The following is an 18,002-nucleotide window of genomic DNA, read 5'->3' as shown; positions in this document are numbered from 1 at the left end:
CTCCCCAAAACATGAGCCACTCTCCTCCCAAAATCCTTTGGGTCTTCAGCCTAGACATCACTCACCCAGGACACATTCATTCAGGCAAGGCGCTTTCTGATGAGGTCACTGACCCAGGTGATAGATGAGAGCAGTCATTGTAATGGGAGAACACTGTGGGAATCACACTGTTGGAAACCTGGTGCTGTTGGACACCAATATGAATGTACAACAGTTAGTATTGCTAAGTGAATATAGTACTGTATCTCATCTGAAGACACTATTATCAAGGTATTCCATTACACACCTCCTGCACTGCAATAAGTCAGGAAATTGATTTGTGCAACTGTCTGGCTTTCTCTTAACAACCATCACTAAGGAACTAAAAAGGAGAAAACCAATGTCTGGCGTGAGGAAAGAGTGGGTGGGGTGCCTGACAGTAACTGTTAATCAGCTGAAAGAAAGTTTCAGAGCAACACTGGCATTTCCCTTAGAGACACATTACATGAGTACAAGGAGATTTTGGTACCATGTACTCACTGCCTAGGTTCTATGGATAACATCAATGAGCATGGCCGGTTCTAGCCTCTACATTTGGGTGGACTGGTAGAAATGTTGGGTGGGCAACATAGCAAAGCAGTCAAATTTGATCAAATTGTACATAAACACAAAACACAAAAACAAAAAAATAGGTAATACCTATAGCTTGTGTTGCTTTGGGTGGGCAATACACAGTGCTTGGGTGGGCTTAGCCCTCTCTGGCCCCTGCCTGGAGCCGGCCCTGTCAATGAGCCACACTGTAAAGCATACCACAAACTGTACCTGCTGTATGAATGGAATATTTGACAAGTTGCTTTGGTCTTTGGGAGGATACAGTGAAAATCTTTAATTCGGCATCTTGTCTATTGTATTTATCTTCTACAATCTGTCTGACACTAGATGTACCGCATAGCGGTACAAAATATGACCGCCGCTCAGTCCTGTACATCCATTCCGCGAAAATAAATCATATTAATGAATTTGTCTCCATCTTCTACTCCATCCCCAACTTTTGTGTAAGCTTGTTTGGAATGTGTGTGTGCGGGCCGCACACAAAGTCGCCTACTGGCGCTGCAAAGGTGAGTAGATTTGTAGCACTTGCCAAAAAATTTGTAGCATTGTTATAAAACTTTTAAAATCTCTAAACAATCACAAGTAGGGCAGTTCATCACAGTCCATCCATTGCAACTGGACTGATGAAAGGTACACCTGTAAGCTACATTGTATTTGGGAAAAGCAGAAGGTAGCAGCATGTATTTATTTATGTATTTATTTATTATTAAACAAAACAATCCCTGTCAGTTCCATGCAGTTTTCTAGAAGAGAGGTCAAATCATGGATTTTTGCGAATGTTTCTTCTTCTACATATGCATAAGTTTAGTCATCTAGTTCATATGATATTCAGCTTTATTGTCAATGCACAAATTAAATACCAGTAGTCTAAAACAAAATGTAGTTTTACCCAGTGGTGCAAATAACTGACATGTCCAAAAGGGCCTTCATGAAATGCGTTGCTAGACTGTTCATACACATTTTAAAGGGCCAAGTTGAAGAGCTACCGTCCGTTATTGTTCGTGCAAATAATAGGCTGAAAAGTTAATCGTTTTGCATATCAATAGTAATACATTTCACGCAGCTGTGTTAATCACGGAAAGCGCGAATGAAGTGGACACTTCTAAATGGAACCCAACCCACTGTACAGTAGCTCAAGGTCTGTGGCTAAAGCAGCCATAATGAAAGCGTTATCATTGTTTAGATACTTCACACACGTGTTTTTTAATCGCATAGACTACAACTACCAAGCTGGAATCAAAGCACATTGACTCCCCTCTCACACCCTAAACACGCACTTCGAACAAACAAAAAGCATCTCAGTCTCGCGGTAGCCATAGGCAAAACTGTATCGGACCGGTGTAACTGTAACGTAACGGTGGTACTAAATCATCCATCGCAAAGAATGATTTTTGTAGCACGTGCAACAAATATGTGTAGGTACAGCCCTGCCCTGGATACATACATGAAAATAGATGATATAGTAGCCTATATGGGTGTTTGGGAATATACGTTGACTCAGATGCTTTTTGAGACTTTGAGCAGAAATGTCCCAGCCCAGTGTTTAGGATGCATCATAGACAGGTTATCTTTCAGGTAGCCTATATATTTTCCATTAAAAAAACATCACGTAGCGAACGTGTTGTGGCTAACTCACTTAGCTCCTGTTAGTAGCCTAGGTTATGGTCATAAGCAAATGAGATGACAGTCGAAATTAAACAATTAGTCTTGCTATCAATTTGCTTGGTATAACCGCATAGTTTTCTACAAATGCAATCAAATTGGCCTCCATCACTCAACCAATGCTTACCAACGGTAACATTATTGTACCTAGGTCCTATAGTTATTGATATTATAAGATTAACGTACCTGCAGTAAAAACCAAGCATGTCCGATAAACATTCTCAGATTTATTTCGGCTTCAAGAAGACATGTGAAAATTGTCCTATCCTTATTAGACGTTCTCTGCAGTAAACTACAGTCCTTGTAGGAAGCATCCATTGTTTTTCCAACCCACTTTAGCTTAACTTCCAACAAAATTACGTCTCACTGCAACGATGCGCCATTTGGTGGACAAACGACTATGTATCGCCAATACTGGAAATGCAGCCATGACGATGATGATGATGAATATTTGGTTTTCCTTTAATCCTACTGAATTTGTATATGTATCGGCCGTTGTAATTGCCGATACCGATAGTATGTGCGTGCCTGTGTGTGTGTGTGCGTGTGTATATGTGTGCACCACCATCTACAGGCCAATGAGTGTACAGTCACTAAATGTACACATAACTTACATTTTTTTAGACCCCACCATGTATGAAATTCTAAGAAACTTGGCATACCACCAGAGAATGGCAGGTTAATCATACACATACAATTGGGTGCAGTTCTGAACATCTTAACTGAAGAGAGGGGCGATTAAAGCAGAATGATGAATGAATATTGCATTTACATTTTTTACCGGGGGGGTGCAAATCACAAATGAGTGATTATGGGCTAGGTTGATATGGGCCCTTGAGACCAACATGCCATAAAAAATTCTTAATCCTCGGTGCCACGGTTCAGGTAGTTATTTAGGAAAAACTTTTTTTGGGTTTCAGGGGGCCCAGCACGGAGGGGGAGTGGCCCCCGGGGACCAAACAAAATTTTTCCGTAAAAGTCTAGTGAGGCTACATACCCACCAAATTTCATGTGCCCTGGTGTTTCGGTGTCCCGGGTATCGTTGACCAAAAATTCAGGAAGTAGATGACGAAAAAAAAAAAAAAAAAAACTTTGACAATCATTATATGACCGCTTCGCTAGCGGCGGTCATAATAAAAACCTACAAACAACAACATTTATATTACACGCCTTTGATGATCTTTAGGTCTACCATATATCTAACAGATTTTTGAAAGATATTGTTATTGTACACGGCCCGGCATGAATTAACGCATATAACATGTTTCCCTCCTCCACACTATTTACTTCCTTATGACTCACAGATGAAATTGAGAGGTAGCATAACAACTTTTTAGGGACCTGCTAGACAAAGGCATCACATTTTTGGGGGTGTCTCATAGGACTGAGATAGGTGCCACTGTATTAAGCATTATTATGACCGCCGCGCAGCGAAGCAGCGGTCATATAGGTTTAGTCAGATTTTTTTTTTTTTTTTCGCATGCCCAAATTTCCGTCAATGATTCCCGGGACACTGAAAGACCGGGGTACACGAAGCTTGGTGGGCATGTAACCCCACATGGATAGCATGGAACCATCGTTTTTCGTTTTGATCTGTAGCCCCCCCGCTGGACTGGACACCCCGAAAGGAGGGTAGGGCAGACACAGTTTTCTGTGAATATCTCGAGAACCGTAGGGTTTAGGAGGACCATTTTTTTTGTATGTTGATCTCAAGGGGCCATGTCAACCCATTCCATAACCACTCATTTCATTTATAGCGCCACCTAGTTAAACACAAAAAAGTAAAAATGAGGTGTTGTAATCGCAGGTATCTGTGACCTAACATAGTCAAAACTGCACAAAATTGGAAGTGTAGGATCATTATGACACCCTCTGTATGCACGCCAAGTTTCGTGGAATTCCGTTCATGGGGGGCCACACAATAAATTAATTTATGTTACTATACACCAACTGGCCTGTAGGTGGCCGGAGACAGTTTTCTGTGAATATCTCGAGAACCGTAAGGCCTAGGAGGTCCACCTTTTTAATGTATGTTGGTCTTAAGGGGGCATGTCAACCCATCCCATTACCACTTATTTCATGTATAGCGCCACCTAGTTAAAAATTAAAAAGCAAAAAATTAGGTGTTTTCATCACAATATCTCTGGCTGACAAGGTCAAAACTGCACGAAATTAAAAGTGTAGGATCATTATGACACCCTCCGAATGCATGCCAAGTTTTGTGTATTTTCGTTCATGGGGGGCCTTACAATAAAATAATGTATGTGTACATTTAGTGACGTACACCAACAAGGATTCCCGGGACACTGAAAGACCGGGGTACACAAAACTTGGTGGGCATGTAAACCCCACATGGATAGCATGGATCCGTCGTTTTTCGTTTTGATCTGTAGCCCCCCCGCTGGACTGGACCCCCCGAAAGGAGGGTAGGGCAGACACAGTTCTCTGTGAATAACTTGAGAACCGTAGGGACTAGGATGACCATTTTTTTCCGTACGTTTGCCTCCAGGGGTCATGTTAACCCATTTCATGTGCACCCATGTGCACAAACAGATACACACACACACACATACATTCACAGTAATCATACGTATGACACATACTCACACAGTAGACATATGTACGCTTGCATGCACAGGCACATACACAGGCACACACACAAGCACGCACACACACACACACACACACACACACACATAACATAAACATGTACATGCATAGCCTAGAAATCTAGACGCGCCCCTAGCGGCAGCAAATTACATTTGCTGCCAGGGCTAGTCTAGCAACTCTCCGTTGGCTTGTGAGCTCCAGATATCGAAACTTCTCCGGGCCAATGAAATCGTGTATAGAGTCGTTAGGTGGGCTTAACATAATGATTGATGGCAGAGTTGCAACGGTTTGGCTTGAATTCCCTGCTACTTGAAAACAAATAAGATGGATGTTGCTGTTGGCGAACAGTGTGACACGAGTTAAGCTTTAATTAAGTTGGCAAACGTTTGAACTAGCCAACTAGCTCCGCTGGTGGGAAACGCATGGGACTCATAGCGCTGCCGCTGTCCTATTGCGTGCAGAGGGAATTTGAAAGACAACTGATTATCCCGCCCCAGGCTGAGCACTGCGAACGGTGAGTGTCCAGACCCTACATGTTAATGTGGGTCTGGCTCGCCAGGCTAGTACATGCACACAATTCAAGAATTTCTCAAAATTATGAACAGGCAAGATGGAGGTGGGGTTGTATGAAATGAATTTTACATGTGAAATCTATGAACTAATCATGTTTTGGTACTTGTTGTCTAGCAGATATCAGTGAGAATTGAGTGTGGATAATGCAATTTAGTGATACAGTTAGAATCATATAGGCCTTTCAGCGTGATTTATTTTTGTGGAAAAAATGTGCTGGACTGGGCGGCGGTCATATTTTGTACCGCTCTGCGGTACATCTAGTTTAAACAGTTGTGGGTCATTTTAGGTGAAGCGCTAGGTAAATAAAATAAGCAGAGGCACAGTTGAAAATGTAGATATAATAGAAACCACCATGAAAATTCCACACATGTTTAAGACAAATATGTTTTGTAACATATTTTCATCCATACCTCCCTCTGCACCACCTTCTCAACCCTCACCCTGAACACCAGCATTCCACAGAGTTGTGTACTGAGTCCTCTCCTTTACTCCTTCTTTACCTATGACTGCACACCTGTACATGGTTCAAACATCATTATGTTTGCATACGATACAACGGTGATTGGATTCATCAGCAAAAACAATGAGTCGGCCTATCCGCGAGGTGCACCAGCGAGGTGCACCGACAATAACCTGGCTCTCAACACCAAACAGACCAAGGAGCTCATTGTGGACTACAGAAACACACACACACCCCCATCCTTATCAACGGGATGGAGGTTGAGCGTGTCACCAGCTTCAAGTTTCTGGGTGTGCAGTCCACATCTCCGAGGACCTCTCTTGGACCCTCAACACCTCTACCCTGATAAAGAAGGCTCACCAGCGTTGAGAGGAGACTAAAGGTCCATCTGTCTCCTTAGATTCTGGTGAACTTCTACCTCTGCACCATCGAGAGCATCCTTACCAACTGTGTCACAGTATGGTATGGCAACCGCTCTGTCTCTGACCAGAAAGCACAGCAGAGGGTGGTGAAAACTGCCCAACACATCACATGTTCCTCACTCCCCTCCATCGAGGCTGTCTAGAGCGAGAGATGTCTGCGAAAGGAGCACAGCATCATCAAGAACTGTAAGTGCCACAGGTCTCGCCGTACCCAAACAAGCAGGTTCAGGGGGCCCCCCTAGTTGTAGTATCCTCACTGAATACTATAGCATACTCCATATTTAACTGTATATCTGTATTCATACTGCACTATCTGAACATACTGTATACCATACTCCATATTTAACTATAGTTAAATATGGAGTATAGTATACAGTATATATATTACTATATATTATTCCCTTACATGTACGTACTCTGCACTGTTTTTCTCGCTCGAGTTCTTGCAGCCAAAAGCTTAAGTAGACAGACAGCTACAGTGCTACATTTTGGGGGCATAAACATAGGGGCTCATTACCATGCCCCTAGAGTGTAGCTCTTTTATGTTTAATTGGAATGCATTGGTGTCTGCTCCCTTACGAAAATTCACTATGGTTTCCTCTGGTTTTAATGCAGTTACTATGGTTTTACCATGGTACCAGGGTTTCCGTTGTCCGGTAATTACCGGACATTGGCCGGAAAAAAAATGAAATGTCCGACAAAATTAAATCTCTCCGGTCAAATTGTCCGATTGAAATTGGCTAATAATCCCGTCCCCTAACGCAATCTGAATTTGAGAATAAGCCTTAATATGGCCTATATTATACGTCCTCTGGCTATGTTTTTAAACGAACAGGCTCTACCGTTTGAAAAGTAAGCTATTAAACAACATGCATAGCCTATGCTGCATTTCAAAAATAGGAAGCGCACGCTTAAAACGTCCAACAACGAACAAATGAGTGAGGCGGTTCAAACATGGCCAGGCCCAGGCAGACTAGCCTTAAAAGTTTTTTCAGAGGCCAGACGCGATGGATGATGATAAATTGGTAACATCTGAAGCCTCAGATGTCCGGTCAACTCCACCACCACCAGATAAAAAGCAGAAGTGTCGGGCGTATCTGTCGGAATCATTGACATTGGAAGTGGAGTTGCGGGGGGTGCGGCCGCTCCAAGACACTGTCATTCTCCGTGTACACTGGACATAAAGTGTTCTTTACCCAAAGCATACAGTAGGCCTATGCGTTCTCTGTCTATGATCATCTGCAGGGTTAGGGCCTCCTCGACGAGGCGATTACTGGTCCGCGGATCATTTCTGGCACAATTAAACGGTATCATTGAACCGCGGCCGAAAGAAAAAGAACCTAAACATTTCCCAGAATAGGAAACATTTCTTAATGTATTGATTATCAAAGAGGCATAGCATTAGGTGGTGTGGTGTAGTGGTGTGAGCGCTCATTCTTGTGTGTGCGCATCTGTGTAAGTTAAACAGTCACCACTGGAGATAACGTGGGTAGCAGCAACAAACAACGTAGCCTTTTTAAAACAACTTTGCTTAGCTTTGGTACCACAATGGTTCCCCTATTGCACCACTGGTTTTAACATTCTGTGTAACTACCAGGGTAGGAATTTCACGGCGTTGGCCGTGAGGCCCCTTTGAAAATCAGAGGTTTACAGGCCACGGTGGCCTTGGTGCCCCCTTCTTTCAATATTCTGCTTTGCGTAATAGCGATTTTTATTTAGCCTGTGGCCTGTCAAAATAATCTTAGCATTCACAGCGCAAATTAATTTAGTTTTTTACGCAGTGGAGAAAGTGACAGCGCAAGAAAGAAAGTGCGTCCAAATTCACCCATTCTCAGTTGAACTATTTGCGAAGTAGCCTATTCATCACACAGACATCACAAGAATCACATGAAAGAGCTTTTTCTCAGCTTTTAAACGATGTTAGCCGACAATTGCTGTGTTGAACGGTTCGCGAGAAAAGTAAATAATATAATTCAATTTAATCATACATTCTACTGAAGGTTTTGCGTCCCATGATCTCCCTACCCATTCATCTCGGTGGAATACTTTATGAACCCTTCTTTTAACACATGACAAACCATATATCAGAATAAACAGGAGACCTTACCGAACACAAAGATGTAAAGCAGTCCCCTGTACAGTTAGCCGTTCCAGAGTAATCCAGTTCTGAATTTGCAGTTAAGAGACATGGATGTCTCCAAATTTGGGCTTTAAGTTTTACAATGTGTTTAAATTGTTCCACATCATTTCATAACGGGCCAAATACAAAATAAATGTTACAAATATCGCCTAGATATTGGTAAATCAGAGGACAGCTGACTAAGAGTTTGTGAAAGTAGCCTTAATGATCACAAAATGCTAAGCATGCATCTAGGCTATTTGAGTTTCTTAAAGCTGAGCTGTGCTTAAATTGTTCAATACATGATTTCATAACAGGCCAAATATAAAATAAATGTTGTATATAGCCTAGATATCTGTAAATATTAGTTGATCAGATGATTTACAGTTCTATGTAATATGTCATGTTTCATGTTTTTGTAATGTTTCATACAGTGATGCAGGTCTACTGCAGTGAATAGGCTAAATACAACTTTGATCATTTTTATAGCCTACTACTGTATAGTTAACTTTGGCCTTGGTGCCCTGACATGTGGCCTTTGTGCCCCCCACCAAATATGCCCAACTGAAGGCCAAGTGGCCTTGCCCCCACTACTATGTTTTTTTTAAACAGTTGATGATGTTACAAAGTTTGGTTAGGAAAAAACATGGTTTATACCTTCTGAGGAAAACCATGGTTTATACCTTCTGAAGAAAACCATGGTTAATGACCATGGTAATGTTAGGGGTTAACTGCAGTGAAACCATGATACAACTAAAGTGATAAACCATGAGCTCTCTGTACTAACATCTGCAGCTGAAGCCTCATTAGCGCATCATAATTTGAAGGTTGTGAGTTCGATCCTCACATGGGGCACGGTACTTTTTATCAACTATAGTGATAAACCATGGTCATAGTTTTCTTTTTTGACAAAGAAGATCATAGATTCAAAACAAAATAGCCACACACAAACATAGGAGTCATAAACAGACCGACAATGAAACATCAGATCCTGCGGACCGTAACGTGGAACCAAAATGGAAAAATAATATTTTAACGTTACCATTTTGCCAGGGTGATGGGGTCAGGTGGGGCTTGAAAATCCCCCACCTCCAAAGTGGGGAATGACAAAAAAAGTTTGAGAACCACTGAACTATAGTGATAAACCATGGTTACCCAAAAACCCATGAAACCAAAAAACAATAGTAAAACCATGTTAATTTTCATAAGGGCTTAGTTGTCATAGTCATTGTTAAAAAGTTAACAATAGGGCAGAGAGGTATACAAATCGTAATCCTGGCCTCACTGGAGGACAGACAAATTATGTGAATCATACACTTTAAACTCTGTGTAACCTCTATGACACTACATAGTTTAAGGTTATCTATCACTCGAACAAGTCATCTGTGAAACAACGCGCATGAATCCCCTCAATGACCTAATACTGAAGAGGACCATAAAGATAACAGGCATAAATCTCAGAACTACACATCTTCAGTAAGCATTCATCACTAAGGACACAAAACATAACTAGACAATTTAGTTCATCTGATAACTATAGTTAAATGTAGCGTCTCTGCTGAATTCTTTGAGGAATGTTTTCATCAGTGTTGAAAGACCACACCCATGACCCAAACAACTCGATACATTTTCAACTGTCTAAAATGGCAAAAGGAACTGTCTGTCCTCTTACTTTATTCCAAGGTACTTGTTGACTTCCCTTAACCTACCAAATTTTGCAGTGACCTCTTTTCTTAACAGCAATGGTCCAGATATGAAACAGAGAAAGAAAAGTTGTGACTGCCCTAAGTGCCATAGCCTATATGGTTGAGAATGACGAACGCCTTGGCCTTTACTTTGTGAGGGTATATCTTGTGTCTATTCTAGGCTCTAATGTTAATTTGATGCATTGAGAAGGTAACCTGGCCCTAGCCAGATGAATTTCGCTCCGCCTAGCTCCACTCATCCATCTGGAACCGATCCATTGAAGTGTTGCTTCAGAAGGCTGGACCTAATCAAAAAATGCTTGCATATGATTGAATAAGCCACTTGTCCGTCATCTATTGACGTGCTACTTCAACCACTCTCATCGAAGCCAACCCGTGACGCTGATAACAGTCTCACAGTCGCTTCTACGCTATGTCACATCTATGAAACTCCCGCCCTGCGTCCTGATTGGCTAAACCATAAAGTTGGTTGGAGAAATCACTCTCAATGGAAGAGGTTCCAGATGGATGTGAATGAAGCTAGGCGAAGCTAAGCGGAGCTAACCCATCTGGCTAGGGCCAGGTTATTGAGAAGGTAAGATGCACATAACAAGAAAGCCGTGTTGTCAAGACAAGAAACAGTTACAGTAAGAACAGTATATTATGACCAGCACTGGGGAAGCATATTGGTTTTGTCAAAGTTAGATTATTGGATAATGTGGCTTTTTTGACATCAACACAAACACATACACACGTAAGTATATACAATATGAAAACAGATGGACATTTGGGTGTCACAAAAGTATATACTGTCATTTGTTGCACATTTACCTTAGTGAAGCAGTGCACCCAAGTTTGCACACCGGCACACACACACAAACACCATGGTGCAATTTGGTACATTTAACTTCTTAAATTTTGTTTTGTAGGCTAGTTCAAGCAGTTCACAGTGTGTATATTGTTGTATTGCTTTGTGTCGCTTATCAAGACTTACAGTTTTTTCTGATTGCTTAAGCACATTTTTTGTAACTATTGGCTATTTTTGCAAAACTCTACACACAAATAAGAAAACCTCTCACCAAATCAGCAAAACATTGTAGCTCTCTTGCAAAAGCTAATAAACCTTGCTTAAAGGAGAATTCCGGTGTGATATTGACCTAAAGTGTGTTGAAACATGATACCGAGTGTGAACGTATGTCTCATAGCTCACCTTGGCTTGTCCCCTGCACTCAGAAATCTGGCGCTAGTTAGCCAATGCTACCAACACAGTGTTTCGTTGTGGTACCTCGGGCATCGGCCTAGCCATGCAAATGAATCACCGGTTTACACCATTTATGAGGCTCAAAGTAGCTCCATACTTTATTGGTAGACTTCCAAGGGCCTTGACATTTAAAACGAGACATGGAGAACTTTGAAAAAGCACTGGTAGTTTATTTACAAGACGATTTATACAGACAGTACCTTAAGGAATATTACCGTTCGACGCCATCTTGAAGTCGAGCGACGAGTACAAACGAACAGGTATGATAAGGGATCAGATTCCAAAAATAATTCAGTGGAAATGCATTGATTCAGTTGCTTCCAGTAGCAGCAACTGGAATCCATGCATTTTCACGGAATTATTTTTGGAATCTGATTTGACCCCCCCCCCCCCCCCATAAATGCACAAATAGGCTGACACCAGACATAATTTCACTGCATTTCTTACTTCCAGTAACTATATGCATGTGACAATAATCTTCCTTGTATCCTTGTAATGTTCCTGCCACGTCTCCTTGTTTTAGTGAAGTTACTGTAAAACCTACCTCATCCACAAAAAGCAGCACATGACCCATGGCTTCTGCCTCTAGCTCCATCACTCTCACAGTTGTTTTACACGTTCACTGTTTCTTTCAAAAGGGACTCTGTAGATTTGTTTCTTTCGGATTCTGTTGCGGGCAAGTAGCCTACACAACATAATACAGAAATGCTCACATTGTGTATGTTTTGGAAGGTGGTTTCATCCTCAATTATTACACGGCTCTTCAGAGTGCTGCAGAATGCTTAATTCACTTGAATGGGCCTTCCCAACGTTCGGTGGTCTGCTAATTCTCAATAACAGACCGCTGCTAAGTATAACAGACCGCTGTCAAGGAAAATGGGCTTTGTGCTTCTATTTCACGTCTTTCATATCACTAGGCAAGGACTGGAACTTCATTCAAAAGTGAAAGCAGACGGTTGATCAGCTGTGTTCTAATGTTTGATTCAAGTTCAGCTTGTGCTGTTGCGAACTAGTTCTCAGCAAAAGCCACGATGACAGTAACAAATAGGCTATAGCCTAGGCTATGTAGGCTAACGAGTCATATCGTGGGGAGTTTATTGTTTCGGTTTGGCAAGTAGCCGTGTAATAAGCGGGATAATGTATAGAACTCCGGTCATTATTGGGGAAATAAGTCCCTTCAGGGCGTAACAAGACCCGTCCGGTTCGCCCTGTCGGGACTTACTTTCCCAATAATGACCGGCGCTCTATACATTATCCCTTACTTATGCACTGCTGTATTTCTCGTAGCCTTATGGAATTATTTGCAATTTACTTATGTATAGTGCTTAGGCTGATTGCAAAGTGAACTAATTATCTAAAATAGTTTTCACATGTGACAGTGTGCCAGACAGTTGGCAAAATAGTGTAAATAATAGCCATACATGTGTGTAGTTTTGTGATGTGTTGATTATTTGGAAATTGAGTGTAAAGCAGTGAGTTGTGTTTACAGTTCTGCAAAAAGAGTGCTGTGCAATGAATTGTACCTACAGTTTTGCAAAGTGTGTGTTACAAAATTGCAAACTGAGTGCAGTGTTTGTACTTTTAGTTTTGCAAACTCAGAGAGTGGTTTTGCTATAAGTATTAATAGTTGTGCTATAAGAATCACGGTTAGGGTTTAAGCATTCAGAAAAAACTGTAACAGCGGTGGTCGTATCATGTACCACTGTAGTTTGTTTGTTTGTTTATTTATTTGCACACTTTCTTGATTGATTGGTTGATTGACTGATTGATTGATTGAGCTGTTCCTATTCGGATGGCCTGTTATGTCTGAACCAGGAAACTAAGCTATATTGCAAATAACAGGGTTATAGTTAAATACTGTTGCTTTCACTTACAATTATGGTTGTGCAAGAGAATGGCCTACACTGGTGTCAGCTTTTAGCCTACTTAGGAAAAATCAACATAATTATGACAGTAGGCCTAAGACACTGCTTCAAGGGACCTCAGGCACAGACAAAATAGATCACTGGCACTTTAAAATGATAACCCGGAAATACAATCTCTACTGTCGGCACAACCTCTTTTCCGGTCGTGGAGCCGTGGGTTGAGCGTGGATTACATCTGGGCTCGGTAAAATACATAAAAATGAGTGTCCCTGCTTTTATCGACATAACAGAGGAGGATCAGGTAAAGCCTTAGCAATTTCTTTGTCCACATTTAACGTTATCATGACCCATTTTCACGAGTAGCCTAAATGAACCGTTAGCTTGCCAGTTAGCACCCTTAACCCATTAGCAAGACAGCTCTGGAGAGGCCTTAGCTTACCGCTAATGCTAGGAGATTTTAGCATACAGGGCCCACCTTAGACAACAATACTTCGTGTCAGTGGAGTGGAGTTTAAAATGGCCTATGCGGTTGTCGTTGTTAAATATGTATTATCCACTTTGTGACTTTGTTGTGTCGATTTAGCTAATGTAGTATGTAACCAGCTGGTACGTGAAATAGCCACTGAGTGAATAAGCTGTTGTATCGCGCTTCCAGGCGTCTGAGCTAAGAGCTTACATCAAGGCTAAAGGAGCTGAGATCTCAGAGGAAAACTCCGAGGGTGGGCTGCATGTTGACTTGGCCCAGATCATTGAAGCCTGCGACGTCTGCCTCAAGGATGATGACAAAGGTATGTACTGCTGTTGACTCAACAGTCTCAGGGCAGCCATTGGTTTGACATGTCACTCTCCTGTAATAGCAGTTGAGTGATGGGATGAGTGAAGGGAAATCAGTCCTTAAAACTCTCAAGTGGGTGTGTGTGTGTGAGCCTCATATAAGCCTCTTGGCTACCAAGGTACCCTTATCACATTCTTCTTTTCTCAGTTTGGCTTTCTCTTATCTTCCTGTTACAGATGTGGAGAGTGTGATGAACAGCATCGTTTCTCTTCTCTTAATTTTGGAGACTGAGAAACAGGAGGCCTTAATTGAAAGCCTGTGTGAGAAGCTGGTGAAGTTCCGTGAGGGAGAACGTCCTTCCCTCAGGATGCAGCTGTGAGTCCTGAATGCACATTGTTATCCAGTCTGTGACAAACTTGCTTCTTTGATACAAAATTGAAAATGTATGCATTGGTGTAACCTACATGGGGCCCTAATTGTTAAATGTGCTGTGTTTTTGCTTAGCCTCAGTAACCTGTTCCATGGAATGGACGAGAACACACCAGTGAGGTACACTGTGTATTGTGGACTCATTAAGGTGGCAGCAACCTGCAATGCCATTGCCTTCATACCAACAGAACTTGATCAGGTGTGTTGATTTTCATTATACAGTTTAGACATTTTATACATATTATGGGGCTTCCCATGTGAAATGGCATTTTTCCCTACTACAAGTATTCACTTTGTAGTATCTTTCAAGTTGTCACTTTGTAGCACTTTTTTCCCAAAGTGACTTATGACAATATGACAACAACAAAATATGACAATTATATTACAAGGGCAGTGTTACATTGTCCCTGGAGCAACTCGGGGGTTAAGTGCCTTGCTCAAGGGCACAACGGTGGAAGCTGGGAATTGAACCCACAACTTTTCTGGCTACTGCAAGCTAGCCCAGCTCTTTAACCACTAAGCTACCACCACCCCTAGGTTTAAGAGAAAACTTTTAGTTAAAAACGTTTAGAGATTTAGGAGTACTCTTCACGATAAGATAAAATGCTTTGTGAATATGGCCCCAGAACATACAATTACCTGTATTCTAAAAAACAATTATTATACTTCTCTTAGTCATTCCCTATTATATATATTTATTTAACTCAAGGTTCGGAAGTGGATCATTGACTGGAATCTGACTACAGAGAAGAAGCACACTATGTTGAGGCTTGTTTATGAAGCCCTGGTGGACTGCAAGAAGAGGTACCCTGTGTTTGTTCATCTACTGTCTGACAAGGATGAGCTGGTAATATCATGTGAATGTCTCACTTCAATCCCTTGTTATGTTTCACCTCTTACAGTGAAGCTGCAGCCAAGGTGATGGTGGAACTTTTAGGCAGTTACACAGAGGACAATGCCTCACAAGCCCGTGTTGATGCTCACAGGTAGGGCCAAAATCCTCTTGTGCCAGCTTGCATCCACATTCAGCGGCTATATGTGTGGCATTAAATCCTGCCCTCCTTCCTCTCCAGGTGCATTGTCCGCGCTCTGAAAGACCCAAACACCTTCCTGTTCGACCATCTCCTGGCTCTAAAACCTGTACGCTTTCTGGAGGGGGAACTCATCCACGATGTGAGTATAGAGAGTTGTACCAAAGTGCCTATTTTGCTTCATTTCTGTAGCCTCACACAGATGCAGAAATGCAAGGTTGTTGCTGTTGATTTACTTAACTATTCCTGTCTCTCTTAGCTGCTCACCATTTTCGTCAGTGCAAAGCTTATAGCATATGTGAAATTCTACCAGAGCAATAAAGATTTCATCGATTCTCTCGGTAAGTACATCTTCTGTGCCTAACTACTGTATATAATCTGTATGAACACCAATGCTCACTAGATCTAGATTTGAAGAGATGTCAAAGCATGACTCACTCAGACTGTTCAGGTCAAAGTAAATGGAACTGTTGGGTGCAGGAACGGACACAGTGGACTGAGTAGCTAATATATGGAGCCGTCAGGCTGGCAGGCATCAGGAATGCGAGTGTCAGCAGTCTGAGCGTTTTCGCCAGGCCTGGGACAGAAGTGCTAATTAACAGTGGACCCTCCCATTCTCTCCTGATTCATAGTGGTCAAAAGGGAACTTTTGTGCACTGTCAATGAACTTGTCGGGTGACTTGTGTAGCCTCTAAAGGGAAGTACGGAAGGACAGTGATGAGCAATTCATCATGAAACCAATACTAAAGATACTACAGACACATCATGTGCATCCTCTTTAAGGAGCGTTTGCTTATAGTACACAAGTGTTTCTGTTTGCTTATGTTTACTGAATTCCCTTTTACATACCTACAGTTGTATATGTCTTCATCTTGTTTGCTATTGACAAAATGGAAGAGTTAGCAGAGCCTATTTCACTTGTCAACTATTTTGTTAATTAGTTTGGGTCCTTTTGGTAAGGAAATGCTTCAAAATTCACTGATTTTTGCTTCTCTTAATTTGTTCTGCTTTACTTACTTCTCCATGAGCGTAAACCAAATATGTTTCATGTGTCATGACAAATCAATGCATTTGAAGATAAAACCTTTGGGCTTTTCAGTCGAGTATGGAAATATCTGTTAGTTACAGCCCTGTTGAATGATGATAATTTTCACAACGTGGTCTCTGTCTCTGTAGGCCTGTCACATGATCAGAACATGGCGAAGATGCGTCTGCTCACCTTCATGGGTATGGCGGTGGAGTTTAAGGATATCTCCTTTGATACCATGCAGCAAGAGCTGCAGATCGGTGCTGAGGATGTGGAGGCCTTTGTCATTGATGGTAATGTTCATGCCTGTATTTAAAGAATTTGAAAGAGTAATTTAAGTTAAATATGTTGTACAAACTGTCCACTGGTCATTGCATTTATAACTTGCACTTGTAATTGTTTGTAGCCGTTCGGACCAAGATGGTTTATTGCAAAATTGACCAGACACAGCGAAAAGTTGTTGTGAGGTAAGTCCTAGTTCAGCAATTAGGATTACAATTATGCATTCGTGTTCTTCACACATTTTTGAAATAGCTGACCAAAAACTCAATTACAATGTAATATGTGTAATGAGGTATGTGTAATGAGGTGTATACAGTTGTTTATGGAGAAAATCTGAATTCAAGTCTATTTTCACACCATTCACTTTTGGGTTCTATGTTGCAGCCACAGTACACATCGCACCTTTGGCAAGCAGCAGTGGCAGCAGCTGTATGACAGCCTCAGCTCCTGGAAGCAAAACCTGGCCACCGTGAAGACCAGCCTTCAAGCCCTCTCCACCTCCTCTTAAGCTAACCCCTCACCCACCCAAACATCAGCTGTGTCTACCGATTTTTTTTATCCAACAATAAAAGTTAATGAAGACCATTTCCTGTTAGTTTTTTGTATCAAACTTAGGGTTTTCCCAGGTATTATACACTTGTTGCATTTTGAAATATCCCACTGATGGGTACCTTTTATCTTCTAATAAAAATGCTGTTTATTGCAAAGATAAAACCCTAAATAATAACATGCAGAGCAGCAATTTGTCTCCTTCACCCAGAAATCCTAAAGATCTATTAAGCGCAGAGGTTTCATCCTAATGAAGGCGCAATTATGACAATGGCCCCTTATTATGGGGGATACACATACTGTCGTAACACCCCACATCCCCATAACTGATTTGTGTATACAAAAGTTGCTTTCTCATCAACTACATAAGTCACAAAAATTGTGAGAATGTATCTGATGAAGCACAAATGTGTCTAAATCAGTAGTACTAGTGTTACTATGGAGGTCAGTTCAGCATGCTCTTCTCTGCTTTTTGCGTAATATGATGAGACAAAAGATACTAATATGATAACATTCCATTGCCTGGTCCATATCTCCAGAAACAAGGAAAGCACAACTGTATACATTTAACATTTCATATCAGCAATCCCTGTAATTACAAGTGGAATTGGGATGACAAATAGAAAGTTAGGGTGAAATGCACTTTGGATACAGCCAGAAT

General features: G+C 41.5%; 1 protein-coding gene across 1 annotated transcript; it reads left to right on the top strand.

Moving 5' to 3' along the window:
• The first annotated feature begins 13,437 nt into the window (after positions 1-13,437).
• On the top strand, positions 13,438-17,377 carry eif3m (eukaryotic translation initiation factor 3, subunit M). The gene is made up of 11 exons (XM_076287890.1): positions 13,438-13,549; positions 13,904-14,036; positions 14,260-14,398; positions 14,528-14,651; positions 15,162-15,256; positions 15,355-15,438; positions 15,526-15,625; positions 15,743-15,824; positions 16,660-16,803; positions 16,917-16,977; positions 17,177-17,377. The coding sequence occupies exons 1-11, from the start codon at positions 13,508-13,510 to the stop codon at positions 17,298-17,300; spliced, it is 1,128 nt and encodes a 375-aa protein (XP_076144005.1). The 5' UTR covers positions 13,438-13,507; the 3' UTR covers positions 17,301-17,377.
• The last annotated feature ends 625 nt before the right edge of the window (positions 17,378-18,002 follow it).

The sequence above is a fragment of the Alosa pseudoharengus genome, unplaced genomic scaffold, assembly GCF_046254945.1.
Source record: "Alosa pseudoharengus isolate Yale_2024_CS ecotype anadromous, Long Island Sound unplaced genomic scaffold, YU_APseudo_1.1 YU_APseudo_1.1_scf_16, whole genome shotgun sequence".
Taxonomy (NCBI): domain Eukaryota; kingdom Metazoa; phylum Chordata; class Actinopteri; order Clupeiformes; family Clupeidae; genus Alosa; species Alosa pseudoharengus.
Note: the sequence above shows the minus strand (reverse complement) of the source record. Positions and strands in the feature narration are given on the sequence as shown.